The following is a 15,522-nucleotide window of genomic DNA, read 5'->3' on the forward strand; positions in this document are numbered from 1 at the left end:
GTTGAGTTTCTGGGCAATTTGTTCTCTACTTGGTAATAAACTCAATGAATTTTTTTAATTTCTCAGTATAAAATTTTGGTTTACACTGTACTGTAGTCTACTAAGTGTGCAATAGCATTGCATCTAAAATTATAATGTACATAAATAAAAATACATTCTTGCTAAAAAATGAAAACCATCATCTGGGATTTCAGCAAGTACATTCTTTTGGCTGGTGGAGGGTCTTGCCTCAATGTTGAAGGCTCCTGACTGCCTAGGGTAGTGGTTGTTGAAGGATAGGGTGACCATGGCAATTTCTTAAAATAGAACAACAGTGATGAAATTTGCCACATAGAGGGGTTCAACCATATGAAGCAACAACTCATCTATTAAAGTATTATCATGAGATTGTTGCAAATCAGTCATATCTTCAGGCCCCACTTCTCATTCTAGTTTTATTTCCACCATATCTGCAGTTACTTCCTTTCTTCCTTCTCCCCCAAGTCATCCACGAGGGTTGGAATCAACTACTTCCAAACTTCTGTTAATGTTGATATTTTGACCTCTTCCCATGAATTGTGAATATTTTTAATGGCATCTAAAATGGTGAATCTTTTCAGGAAGGTTTTCGATTTACTTTGCTCAGATGAATCACTATCAATGGCCTTGAGCCTTACAAAATGGTACAAAAACAATTGTATTTCTTAAATAATAAGACTTGAAAGTCAAGATTACTCCTTGATCCGTGGGCTGCAGAGTGGATGCTGTTAGCATGAAAGTAGGCATTAGGGAAGTCTGGGTGGCTCAGAGGTTGAGTGTCTGCCTTTGGCCCAGGGCGTGATCCTGGAGACCCCGGATCGAGTCCCACATCAGGCTCCCCGCATGGAGCCTGCTTCTCCCTCTGCCTCTGTCTCTGCCTCTCTCTGTGTGTCTCTCATGAATAAATAACTAAAGTTAAAAAAAAAAAGAAAGAAAGTAGGCCTTAATCTCCTTACAGATTTCCACCAGAACTCTTGGGTGACCAGGTGCATTGTCAATGAGCAGTCAATCTATCTTAAAAGGAATCTTTCTGCCTCAGTAGTCAGTGTCAACAGTGGTCTTAAAATTTTCTTGTAAACTACGTAGCAAAGAGATGCTCTGTCATTTAGGCTTTATTGTTCCATGTACCGAGGACGGGCTGAGTAGATATAGCATTATTCTTAGGGGCCCTACAATTTTTGGAATGGTAAATGAGCAATGGCTTCCTCCTAAAGTTACCAGCGTTAGCCCTAACTAGACAGTCAGCCTATCTTTTGAAGCTTTGAAGCTAAGGCATTGACTTCTCCTCTCTAGCTATGGAAATCCCAGATGGCCATCTCCTTCCAGGATAAGATTGTTTTGTCGGCATTGAGAAGCTATTGTTTACTGTAGCCACCCTCATTAATTATCTTTTTTTTTTAAGATTTTATTTATTTATTCATGAGAGACAGAGAGAGAGAGAGAGAGAGAGAGAGAGAGAGAGAGAAGCAGAGACACAGGCAGAGGGAGAAGCAGGCTTCATGCAGGGAGCCCGACGTGGGACTCGATCCCAGATCTCCAGGATCGCACCTTGGGCTAAAGGCAGGTGCTGAACAACTGAGCCACCCAGGGATCCTCTAATTATCCTAATTATTATTACCATTAGCTAGATCTTCTGGATAAGTTGCTGGAGCTGCTCTATCAGCACCCGCCGCTGCTTCATTTTGCACTTTTATGTTATAAAGATGGTGTTCTTTTCTTTAAGCCTTATGCCAATCTCTGCTAGCTTCAAACTTACCTTCTGAGGCTTCCTCCCTTCTCTCAGCCTTTATAGAATTGAAGAGAGTTAGAGACTTGCTTCGGATTAGGCTTTGATTTAAAGGGATGTTGTGTGTGTGATCTTCTATTCAGACTACCAAAACTGTCTCCACATCAGCAATAAGGCTATTTTGCTCGTATCATTCATATGTTCACCGGAGTAGCACATTTAATTTTTCTTCCAGAACTTTTCCTTTGCCTTCACAACTTGATTAACTTTTTAGCACGAGAGACCTCGTTTTTGGCCTACCGCAGCTGATAACATGCCTTCCTCATAAGCATAATCATTTCTAGTGTTTGACTTAAAGTGAAAGACTTAAGACTCTTCCTTTTACTTGAATATTTAGAGTCCATTGTACAGTTATGAATCATCTTAATGTCACAACTGTGGTGTCTTAGGGAATAAAGAGGCCTGAGGAGAGGGAGAGAAAAGGGGAACAGCAGGTTGTCAGTAGTCAGAACATACACCTATATCGATTAAGCTTGTTGTCTACATGGGTATGGTTCTTGGCCCCACAAGATAATTATAATACAACATTGAAGACCATTGATCACATCACCATAACAGATATAATAATGAAAAAAAATGTAAATATTCAGAGAATTGCCAAAATGTGATACAGAGACATGGAGTGAGCAAATGCTGTGGGGAAAATGGTGCCAATAGGATTGCTTGACGTAGAGTTATCACAAACCTTCAACTTGTGAAAAAAAAAAAAAAAGCAATATCTTCAAAGTACAATGAAGCAAAGTGCAGTAAAATCAGTTATGTCCGTATTTGGCAATTGAGTATTTAGTATCATCAGACATTTTACAAGTGATGAGGATTTAACTATGAACAAAAAGTTCAATCTCATGGATCTTCTTATTCAAAAGACAAGGAGGGGAGGAATAGACAATAGAGCATCATAAGGGACAGGATGGCAGGGCAGCCAGAGAAGGCATCACTGGTGTGTCATATGAGGGGAGACAGGAGACAACCAAAGGAAGAGTCCTCCAGGGAAGAGTCCTGAAGCTAGACCATGCTAGACGTGGTCAAGGTATGGCAAGGAGCACAGTGAAAACTATCTGTATTATGTTTTTAAAAAGAAAAATGCAAAATTGTAAATTCCCTTTGAGGAAAAGAAAAAAGTTAAGCAGATTTTAAAAGATTACAAAAACATGCCAGGAATTTAATGTATGTTTTGCTTGGGTGATATGAGACTCTGAGTGATACATTCTCTTATTTCCTTTTTTCTTTTTTGTAATACTCATTTTTTCTTACTATGTTGGCAGCAGCAAAGTACTTGTAGAAATGAGGTTACATGACTAGAAAACAAGTAATATTTGTAATGCCTTTATTTATGTTCAAATATTTTTATGTCTAAGTATATTTCTTAAATTCTATGCCTCAGCTACAAAACAATTATAATTTAGCATTGATATTTCTACATTTTATGGTGATTTAAAAAAATGAATAATTAAATTATCCCCTTGGAATCTGACAAAAACATTGACCTTTAACATTGACCATCTTTTGCAATGTGTTTTGACAATTTTCTTGACCTAATATTTCTATTATGCTTCAAAATATACAAAAATAAACATTTCACTAGAAGCTGCAACATGTATGGCCATGGGTGAAAGGATTGGGGGTATTTTTGATTTGTTTAGCCTCAGGAGATACTCAAAATATGAAAGAGGTAGTTTTAAGTTTCTACTGCTTTTTTTCCCCGAAGAAGTGAAGTATAAATCCCAGAAATTCTTTATGCTTATAGGACATGAAGATTATAGAGATGAGAGCATATAGAGAGAGGAGCATATAAAGACGAATAACAAGAGTGCAAAAAACAAAATTTCTTGAGTGTGTAAGCTTAAGTTATAAAGGAAAACTCAGGCAAATTCTCTCTTAAATCCACTTACCTAAAGGCCATAGAACCAAGCACTGTTCTAACGATAGATTTGAGGGGATGAAGAGTATTTGAATAGTTGTGACAGTCATATGATCTATTGCCATCAGGTTCCCTCTCTTCCTTAAGTTTTCTTTCTCTTCTTTTTTACGCTATAATTGAAGGGTGTGGGGGGAAGGTGGTTGCTGGTATATTCACAGAGAATAACTGTAAAAATTTTTATGTCATCCAATAAAAAAAGGTTAATGTAAGAATATCTGCCCCCCCCCAAAAGAAAAAGCTATGTTTTACAGACCTAAATAACTATATGGTATTTTTAAAAAAATAAATACCAAAAATTATTTTAATAGTGCATGGTATTTTTAATTAACAAATTGCATCTAGGCTTAAGTTTTATATAATGATTAAGTATATATTATATTAATAATCATCAAATGTACTTACCTGAAATGTTTGTAGACTAAAATTAAAAATTTACTAATAGCTTTATATTTATTTTTAAAATTTGTTTTTATAATGAGTCATTATTATTATAACTAGTCATATTTTATTTTTTTATAACTAGACTATGGATAAAAATTATCTTAATCATTCAGTATCTCTTTACATTTTCAGTCAACACAGTGTCAGAATATTTTAAATACAAATTTTCCTAAGAACAGTTCTTAAGACTAGTTAGCATTTCAAATAGGAGAAAAATTTATATTTCAAATTTAAATATTATTTGAGAAAACTGTGTCCCTTCCTAAAAAGCAAACAAATAAAAAACATTAAAACTACTTGTTCAGTTTTGTATCTTCTTACCATCCCTGCAGTTCTTCTGTATCAAATGTAGAGCTGGAGGTTGTATCTTCAGAGTTAGATATCTGCTCAACGTCCTTCCCTCTTCCATAAGTGGCAATTAATGGATGATATCTGTCCATAATGAGAAAAAGAGAAAATGTATATGAGTTCCAGCATTACAAATAGTTATATTCATAACACATAATCATCAAGTCAAAACCTTAGACATTAGCTAATACCTTCCTAAGTTTGCCACACACTGGCTGCTGACTTCAAGCCTCCTTTCAAGCCAATTCCACTACAGACCCCATTTTCGTTTCACATACTCCCATTCTCAGTGCTTTTCTTCCTGCTATCACAAGTAAACAACTAGAGAGGGAGAAAAAGTTGCTTTAGGTTATCGCTGGTGTATTAGTTTGGTAGGTTTGCTGTAACAAAATACCACAGACTGCACGGCTTAAGCAACAGACATTTATTTTTCTCACAGTTATGGAACCTGGAAGTCCAAGATCAAGGTGCCAAGAGGGTTGGTTTCCTCTGAGGCCCGTAAGGGTTGGATCTGTTCCAGGGCTCTCTCCCTGGCTAGGAGATGACAGTGCTTTGCTGACTCTTCACCTAAAAGTTGCCCCTCTGGCAACAAGCACCTGTGGTGTCTCTATGCCCTAATCTTAGTCAACCTGGATTAGGACCTACTCTACTGCATATTTTAATTTAACATCTCTTTCAAAGCCCTCTCTCCAAATACAATCATCCCAATTCTGAGGTACTGGGGGTTAGAATGTTAACATATAGTTTTGAGGAGGGAGGAATAGCAGACAATTCGGCTCATAACAGTTGGGTTTAACAGCAAATTGGCAAAGTGAAGACAATTAACTCAGGGACTGAAACATATCCAGTAAAGAATAATAGATCTTTTCCCCATGCCTGAAAGAGCCCATCACTTATTAATAGACAAATGGTTTCAGAATTTCAGTGAGAGGAATGAGGCAATGTGCAAGTTAAAGCTAAATGTAAAATAAATATCTAAATATAGTTCTCTCATTTAACACAGTTTCACTTATTTTTTTAAATAAGTGGAAATAAACATTTTTATTTACTAAAATATAGTAAATAAATATTTTTATTTACTAAACCCACTTTTACTAAGTTATAGAACCCATTCACCAAAGAAGAGAGCTAACAGGTGGTGCTGATAAGCAGAGGCTATGTGCTCAATGTGGTAGATAGGCCACAGCTACTCAAGCCACAAGAGTCGCAATTACAGACAGAAGCTTCATTCCCATCACAAAAGAGAGACAAAAACAGAAAAAAGAACAGGAAGAATTAGATTGAGCTTAGAGTTATTTGCAATTTTTATTAAATGTTCATAGTTCCCACATCCTAAAGGTATTATTGCTTGATCGTGAGGAAGTTACTTACCTCTCTTCGCTTTTACCTCTTTGAAAAAAAGAAATGTAATGCTCTTAGAATTTTCAATATTGAAAACATTAAAATAATACTGAGAGGATAAACAGTCCGTGGTCAACACGATTCTATTTCTTCTCAAATTAATGATCGAGCAAACTACAAAAAAGAAGGTTCTAAAAAGTCATTTGGGGGAGATGAAAGAAGACGGTGAGATTTCCTTCCCATCGAACTAGCCAAAAGTAGCTTCACAAGATTTATAAATGTAAACAAGTTATTTTAGATATACAGTGTTGTTTTTAGACCAATGGATATTTTAAGCATATATATATGTATCTCCTAGTTGCATATACCCAAACTTTTTTTAAAAATTTATTTATTTATTTGAGAAAGAGAGAGTCGGGGGAGGGGCAGGGAGAGAGGGAGAAAGAGAATCTTCAAGTAGACTCCCTCTGAGCACAGAGCCTGGCATGGGGCTCCATCTCAGGACTCTGAGATCATGACCTGAGCTAAAATCAAGAATTGGCCTGCTTAATCAACTGAGCCCCTGTATCCAAACTTTTTAAATGATGAAGAAAATTTAAAGGAACAGGAACTCATTTTATAAAATGAAGGATCCTTTCAGAGCATAGATATTCATCAGTAATTTATGTCTTTAAATTTTTATACACATGGTTTGCTTAAACCAAGATAGAGCAAGGTACATATGTCCAGTATTGCAAAGAAAATATTGTATTCAACTATGGTTCATATATTTAATGGATTATGAATCCTTTAGTTTATAAAGTTCAATTTAGACTTTAAAAATAAACACCTGAATGTATGTATACAAATTATTTCTCTCTCTTCTTTCTCTTCTCTCCCTCACCCCATAGTATTCATATGGAATTAGTGATTAAAATATATTACTAAAATGTGAATAAAGTAGGTGGAAGAAGAATAGGAAAACAAAAAACTAGAAAAGTACCTATGTATAATTAAAATTTTGCCTTAAAATGAAATTATAAGGAAAATACCTTTATGTTGTTTTGACTTCATTAGCTGTAATGTAAATTTCTGTTCATTGCATCTTACTTTCTCATTGACTATTAAAATTAGAAATGCATATTTATATGTGAAAAGTTTTGCCATTTAGTTTAATAAGAATATACTTAAGAATTCTGAAAACTTATCAGACTAAAACAGCTAACAAAACAATAACAATATTCAAAATTTGAATAAAATTTTTACATTACTAATACTTAAAAAAAATGAAAGAGTCTTGTAAAGATGAATCATCTTTAGCCCAACGCTATTACCCAGATGTTTTGTTATTGGCTATGTCACTATTTGCTGAAATCACTGTCCTGAAATACTTCAAATTCCAGTGCCACCGGGAGTTCATCTGTACACTCAGCCTACCTGCAGTTCTTATATCGATTGGACCCTACAAACAAGTGAAATCAAGGATCCCTGGACCCATGGGATCAGAATCCATAATACGGCTCGCCCTACTGTGGTGTCTATTTCAGCTGTGGTTGCACTTTGAGGCTCATGGTTCTTTCCTTATGATCAAATCCCATGCAATTGTTAAAAGATATGCAGTATCACTTACACAGTAAGACCATTAAAAGAGGCATATTCCTCAGCTGTGAATCCATAAATATCTTGGCAAGATAGATCCACTTCTTGCCGAGGAAGAAGACCGACTAAATTTGTTGGTTCATCACTTAGAGCAATCATAAGGGCTGTTCTGGAGCAAGAGAGACACATGAATGTGTATTTATGGATCTTAGACATATCTTATACTTTTTAAAAAAAAGTCTTCTAAATTTACTATTCAAATGTGGAATCTCTAACAGGGAAAGAGTTAGGGCAAGGATTAAAAGGTGGGGCAGATTTGCTAAAAAAAAAAGGTGCACCAATCACAGATTATCATGGAGTTTAAAAATAAAAGAGTCTCTAGGAAGCTGCTCGCTCAATGGTTTTCAATCCTTGTTCCCTGGAACCCTGGTGTTTTCAAGATGTCTCAAAATACTGGGAAGGGCATACCTGGGGCTCTGGGTCCCCTACCCCCATTTAACTATAGCAAGTGGGATTTAGAGATTTTCTGTGTAAGATTCAAATTCTAAGGTTATAAATACTACTATTACTATTAATGACCTACCAATCTGGTCCAACTGTTTGATTTTACAGAAAAATACATCCTGGGAATCTAGGTAGTTTGGCCGAAATATATGGCCAGATCTTTTATCAATATCACAAAATATATTTACAAATATACACAAACACACACACACACATTGTCTTGTTAGGAAGCTACAGTTATAGCTTAATTTAACTTGCTATTGTTAAATGCTCTTATTTGGCATGTATTATACCTTTGATTGTTATCTGAATCATTCACATCTGCTCCTCTTTTCAGAAGATACTGTACCATTTTTGCATTATTTTCCATAATGGCAAGTAACAGTGGAGTATACCCATCCTGAAAAAAAGATTTCAAAATGATTACTTAAAATACTGTACGTACATTATAGGCCTTTTAGATTTAAGTTCAATCTAAAAGACACTCTAATTTTTAAAAAGTTTTGATATATAACAAAATATGATTTCAGAGACTAAGAAAATAAACTGGAGTTGGGTCATTCAAAAATAAAATTAACGTTTTTACTTTAGGCCTAACTCGAATTGTAGACAAGAGCAGCCTGGAGTATTTAAGCAACACACATCACACGCTTCATGCAAGTATTACAAACCATCAATTGCATTTAGACCTCCAAGGTTGGCATTTATTTTGGGCTGTCATAGAGAGAAAATTTCAGTGACCTTAAGTGTTAGGACACTTAAACAAGAAAATAACAACAACTCATCTCAATAGGAGAGTTGGATTCCTTTTAGGACAGTGATTTTCCAATTTAACCCTATTATCATTATCTGTGAGTATATAAGTTAAGACAGGAAAAAATGCAGACTTATGGTTTTTAACTGATATCAACTTATAGGGAAATCAGATATTTCCCATTTGATATGGGCCTTTGAACACTTATCATTGTTAAGTATAGCATTGTTTTGGGGTTCAGTGTTACAGTCTGAAATGAAATGGACCAAGACTTTTTTTTTAAGATGTTATGTATTTATTCATGAGAGACACAGAGAGAGAGGCAGGGACATAGGCAGAGGGAGAAGCAGGCTCCTTGTGGGGACCCCGATGAGGAACTCGATCCCAGGACGTGGGATCATGCCCTGAGCAGAAGGCAGACGCTCAACCACTGAGCCACCCAGGAGTCCCTGGACCAAGACTTTTAAAAAAAGGAAAACCTTACCAGTATTTTACAATCTCATTCTTCTTCTCCTTTTCCCCAATTTCATTTTGGAAAATTCATGCTTCATACAACATGTGTTTCATCAGATATGAATTATCTGTAATAAATACCTTCTTCCACTGCTTTCTCTAAAATATGTTATTTTCAATAGACTACATTATTTTGATCTTCAAGATTAGCTTTGTGTTCAAGAAATTTTTCAACTAAGGAGACACTTTGGCCACAGATGGTATAATGGAGTGCAGTATTGCCGTCTAAATCTGCCAGATTCGGGTCTGCACCATGTCCTAGAAGAATGGTAGCACAGTCCTCCTTAGTACACTGTACTGCCTGTCAAGACAACAAGAACAGATGAGCAACCAACCCATTACTCAGGATATGACATATTAAAACTGTTTAATACTATGTTTTAAACTATGAAATCCAACAAAAGTTAACCAGAAGAACTCAGATGCATTCCAACTGAAAAGGAAAAATTAACACACCTTAGTCAATGGAGATCGGTTTTCACTATCACAGACATTTATTTTGCGCTGTTGCTCAATTAAGAGAGAGACAATATTTGAATATCCATTAGCACAGGCCAGGTGCAAGGGTGTTCTACATCAATATAACAAAACACAAAGTTAGAAGTCTTAGTTTGAGAAGTTACAATACCCAAGAACATGCCAGATCATATATTGTTAAGATATTTGCTTCGTGTGCTTACTGATATTCATATACAAGTTATATTAATTACAATTGTTTTTTACTGTATTAAAAGGGCCATGCAAATGCCCTTAAGATCAAATGCTGAACTGGTTTCACTTCAAAGTAAGTTTATAATGAGTCAAAAAATACCTGTGTACGCATTTATAAAAAAAAGTGTCTAGTAAGCATTTATGAGGGCTAGGCAGGATTCTAGGTGATGAGGAGACAGCAGCAACAAAATAGACAAAAATATCTGCTTTTATGGAGTAAGAAGAAGTAAACAAAAAGCTTAAAACAGAAAGCATGCCAGACAGTGTGCCAAGTAGGAAATGTCAGCAAGGAGAGAACACGCAACTGTACATAGGGAAGCCAAGGAAGCCCTTGCTGATAAGGGGATATAATTAAATACACGCAGGAAGGAAGGGAGGGGGGGAGCCATGTAGATATCTGGGGGGAAAGCACTTCAGGCAAAGGGAGTAGCAGGGCCAAATGCCCTCATACATTTCTGGATTTCTGTGGAACACTGAGGAGGCCAGGGAAGCTAGAGATGAGTGAAAGGGAAAGGAGTGGGTCTCAAGATCCTAGAGATAGCAGGGTGGGGGGTAAATGTCCTGTAAGGCCGAACGAGCCATTGGAAGGGCTTTGGCCTTCACCCTAATGAAATGGAAAGCCAGTGGAAGTTGCTAAGGCAAGGAACGACGACGCATTTCACATACACTTTATAGGATCATTCTGGCTACTGCATTTAGAATAAACAGAAAAGGTTAAAAGACAGAAAACTAGTTAGGAGGCCACTGCAGGAATTTTGATTAAGATATGATAGAAGCTTCGACTAGAAAGGTAACTTGTGAGCTTGGCAAGAAATAGTTGGATTTTAGGGGCACCCGGGTGGCTTAGGTCAGGATCCTGGGGTCCTGGGATGGAGCCCTTTGTCGAGTTCCCCGCTCAGAGGGGAGTCTACTTCTCCCTCTTCCTCTGCCTCTCCCTCTGCTTGTGCTCTGCTCTATTTATTCTCTCAAAGAAATAAATTTTTAAAATCTTAAAAAAAAAAAAGAAATAGTTGGATTTTAGAGATATTTTGAAGGTGGAACCAAAATATTCCCAAGATGGGTGATATGAAAGAAAGAGTGGAGTCAAGAATGACTCTAGGGTTTCTGACCTAACAACTGAAAGACATAATTTGGTATTTCTAGAGAGAGAGATGTAGGTCTGAGGAGGAAAAACAAGAGCACAGTTTGGGGATGTTTGAGATGTCTAAAGAGTGATGTGATGGCGCTAGTGGCTCTCACAAGCCAAGTGTTAAATTTGCAGGAACGGTTCAACCCAAATGACATCACACTGGTAGCTTGAAATCAGGGCTTCTCCTCCCTTCGCTTTACCCCCACCGTCAACTAAGAGGCTGCTATTAAACATTTGCCAGGACACATAGTCTATCCGATATACACGTTCAAGTGTAGGTATTTACATATAGGAGTCTGCAGTTCAGGGGAGAGAGCTTGCTGGAGAGAAGCTGTTGGAAGGCACTGGAATATAGACATTTATAGATAATCTCTCTTCACAGGGCAAGTGAAGAGTAAGACACAGAGAATCATTTCAAGTTCTGAGCCCTCAAATATTTACCAGACAGGAAAAGAAATCAGCCAAGAAGTCTGGAAAGAAGCACCCACAGAAGTAGAGGAGATGCCAGGTGAAGACACCAAGTGTCCTGAAAGACAAGACAGTATTTCAAATACTACTGACAGGGCGAGTAAGATATTGGGCCGGGATGCCCACTGGGTAAGACTGAGAATTGACCACTGAATGAAGTGGTGTTGAGGTTACACATGACCTTGGAAAGTAAGTCAATGGGGTGGTGTAGGATAAAAGTCAGATACATTTAGATAACTGTGTTTTTGTCAAAGGGAAGGACATAGAACTATTAGCAAACTGGCATGAACCTTCTCTATAACCATAGCTTCCAGTTACCCAATTATGGTGAAAAATGATGTTTTTCATACCCTATGACTTTCAAACTCCCCAAAAGATTTTAAGGTAGGCATAGACAGTACATATTTTCTGTTATTAACGCCAAACACGTAACGTCTTCATTTCTTAATGTATAAAATTAATTTTGTTTTTGCAGTAAGTGATTGCTTTTGGGCTTTTTTGAAGATACTCAGCAATTGGCAAAAATAAAAAAAAAATCATAGAAGATCCACATTAAAAAGTCAATTGTTTTGCTGTCTCAATGTCTTAAAATCTTAATAACCACTACCCTGGGAAGTCTCCTCTACTTTTTTCCTATTAGCACATGAGTAGTATGGTACATCTTGGGTGGATAGGGACAATATATATAGCAAATTAAAAACAAAAACAACAACGGCAGTTTGGGTAAAGAGTGAAGTGCCAGGTGGAGATTAATGTGGTGAGAGGAGAGGAGGCAATCAGGGAGGACACCAATGACCTCAAATACCATTTTTAAACATTTTTAAAAAGAACATGCTGGAAGTTGGGAGTGTGACCCTCTGCCAGTGGTTACCAGACCTCTGTCCCCATTATGGGAAACCTGGAGGGACAGCCGATGAAGTGGCCCAGACAAATCCTGCTCCTGCTGAGCCAGCCTCCACTCCACGGTGGCCTTCATGCATCTGGTCACCTGTATTCTCTGTCCCGTACATTCACATCATGTTTCTTGAGCTGAAGGTGCTCCTTCACCTTCTCCAAATGCCCCACTGAGGCAGCTTTGTGAAGTTTCTTTAAATCCTTATCTCGGAGATCGTAGCCTGGCTGGGTGGGGTGACGGGTACTGGCCCAGCCAGCGGGTGGGATGTGGGGCTCAACCTTCCTTTTCCAGGAGGCGAAGAACTTCATGGTGGCACAGTAGACAACTGAAGGGCTTCTTCAGTTGCATCAGGGCACCTCCCTGCGCTCCTAACGGCCCCACCTGCCCCTTTGGTCTGGCCGCTCCCCACCTCCCCATCTCCCCTTCCCCTCACTCTCCCCTCCTGACCCCCACCCCACTGAGAACACATCCGGTCAGGTCTTCACCCCACTCCCGGAGTCCCAGCTAGCCAGAGAGAGGGCCTGGAAGTGGGCCAGGGACAGGAAGTGGGCAAAGACCAGAGACAGGTTGAGCCACTTTCCTGGGGCAACACAACCACCCCAGTTCCTGGCAACACGCAGGGCCTGGTGCACAGCACCCCTAGGAAGTCGGTACTGGGGGCGTCCAGGCCCAGCTTCTCACTGAGGTCTTTGATTGACGGCTACACTACCAATCTGACTAGTACATCAAGAACCTTTTGGTAGAAGCCTACTGGCTTTCTTAGAAATAACCCCTTCTCCTTCAAGGATAGACCTAATGACCTGAACTCTTGAGAACAGCTTTACCTTCCTTGTGGTGAGGATGGATATTCTCCAGGGGTTTTGTCCTCAGTCTAGAGCCACTCCCCCCACAACCTGGTTCACCTGATCTAGCACATCTTTAACAATAACGGAGAGCCCCCTGTGATCCCAATTTCAAACTTACTTTTGAGTGCGGCCTCTCATATTCCGGCTCACTTTCTCATGTCACAAAATTCCAAAAAAATCCTTCCGACGCATTGCACCACAGCCCCTTAATTCTGTTACCTGTCACTGGCCTTTACCTCCCCACTCTGTCTGCATTTCCCTACCTAACTAGATTAAATTACGTGGTGAGTCATCATCACCATTCCCCTGCATATACCTTCAATCTTTTTCTTGCTTTCTACCTAAACCACAGTCCTGGTTAAACGTAAAACTCTGTCTAAACTGACTTGTCCTGAGCCATTGAATGTGACTAAAGGAAAAAACAAAGCCATGAGCCATGATGTCTTATCTCATTTTTAGTTCATGGAAATTGACTTTACGTGGATTGCTATGCTTTCTGGCAGCCCTCAGCTATTTCCCTGATCCACTCACACTTGCCTTGATTATTTCAGATCTTTTCTCCAAATGTATTCTTGGCTGATGACCTGGTTTCCTGATCCATTGAGAGAAGAGAATTATTATTTTTTATTTTTTATTTTTATTTTTATTTATTTTATTTTATTTTTTTTAAAGAGAAGAGAATTAATGAGAAAAGAAATTCTGTAGGCTCTCAGGACATCTACCCACCTGCCTGTCCCTTCCCCCCAAATATTTTACCTTCTCTTCTGTTCCTATTGATATGTCCCTGTTTCTAGCAAAGGCAGTGCTTCTCTTGCAGACTAGAACCCATTCTCTATAGCCTGCCCGTGGACATTTCTTCAGCAACCTCCTGCTTTCTTATGTGTCTATAAAGTTTGTCTCTCTGTTAACTAATTCATATTAGCATAAACACACGCTACTATTTATCCAACCTACAAACTAACAAAACTGATCACACCTCTCTCTGTAACCATCGTTTCATTGCTCTCCTTTATAGCAAAACTCCTTAGAATTGTTATAATCTTATAATGTCTCGATATAATTTTTCTTCCTCTGTTCTCACAGCAATTCCTATCATTACCTATTTTCTTTTATGGAGATATAATTGACATATCACATTATATCACTGTCAGGTATACACATAGTGATTTGGTATTTGAATCCACTGCAAAATGATCACCACAATAAGTCTACTTACCATCTGTTACAAAAGCTACAAAACCTTTTTTCTTGTAATAAGAACTTTTAAGATGCACTCTCTTGGCAACCATTCTTTTGTTCCCATCTTTCTCCGTTGATACTACTTTAAGTATGATTGACCATGACCTCGGTCATGTGAAATCTCATTGTAGTTTCTCAGTTTTCATATTAATCCAGTAGCATTTGACACAGGTTTCAAGGACCATTGATTGCTCCTTGATACACTGTCTTCACTTGGCTTCTAAGATATCACACTTCTCTGGTTTGATTCCTTCCTTTCTAACTCTTCCTTCTCGGTTTGCTGATTTCTTTTTATCTTCAATATTGGAGGGCCCCAGGATCAGCCCATCAATAGCTTCATTTTTTTTTCTCCAAAAATCCTTAGAGTCATCCTTGAGTTTTATCTTTTACATCTACATTTAAATTGTCGGCAAATCCTGTTAACTCTAACTACAAATATATCCAGAATTCATCTGATTTATTCCCCTATCCGTATTCCCTTCTGGGCGATCTCATTCAGTCCATGGCTTAAGCCATCTATATGCTACTAACTCCAAAACTGAGAGTTATAATCTGGTCCTCTGTATTGAACTCCAGACTACTACTTTCTTCCAAAGTCAGGGCAAAAGTTGCTCAGGTCAAAAGTCTTAGTGTCATCCTTGATGTTCCCCTTTCTCAAGGGCCACATGAGTTAGCAAAACCTCAATGTGTTACCTCCAAAATACAAACAAAATTTCACCACTGCCATCCATACAGCACAGGCCAACATCAGTTTTCTCATTTGTACTATTTTACTTTAATATTTTATAGGCGAATCCTGGCTGGGTTCATGCTTTTGCTCTTGCTCTTGCACATCACCCTTGCCCCAGTTCATTTGGAACCCAGCAGCCTAAATGATCCAGTTAAAGTGCTTTCAGATGATATCATTTGTCTGTTAAAAATACTTCAATGATTTCCTAAGTCCCTTGCAATAAAAAGCTAGATTTCTTATAGTGACCTCCTGTACAATCTGTGACCCTCCTCCTCCACACCCCAGCCTTTACTTCTCTGGC

The 15,522-nt window shown here is 38.1% G+C and overlaps 1 protein-coding gene across 1 annotated transcript; it reads right to left on the minus strand.

The window, feature by feature from the left end:
* Positions 1 to 7,456: 7,456 nt before the first annotated feature.
* On the minus strand, positions 7,457 to 12,715 carry ANKRD7 (ankyrin repeat domain 7). Its single transcript, XM_041727514.1, is given in 6 exon segments — positions 7,457 to 7,510; positions 7,512 to 7,602; positions 8,231 to 8,337; positions 9,332 to 9,505; positions 9,661 to 9,775; positions 12,501 to 12,715. Coding segments are annotated over 6 exon segments (756 nt in total).
* Positions 12,716 to 15,522: the final 2,807 nt, after the last annotated feature.

This window comes from Vulpes lagopus, chromosome 13 (assembly GCF_018345385.1).
Source record: "Vulpes lagopus strain Blue_001 chromosome 13, ASM1834538v1, whole genome shotgun sequence".
NCBI classification, from domain to species: Eukaryota; Metazoa; Chordata; class Mammalia; order Carnivora; family Canidae; genus Vulpes; species Vulpes lagopus.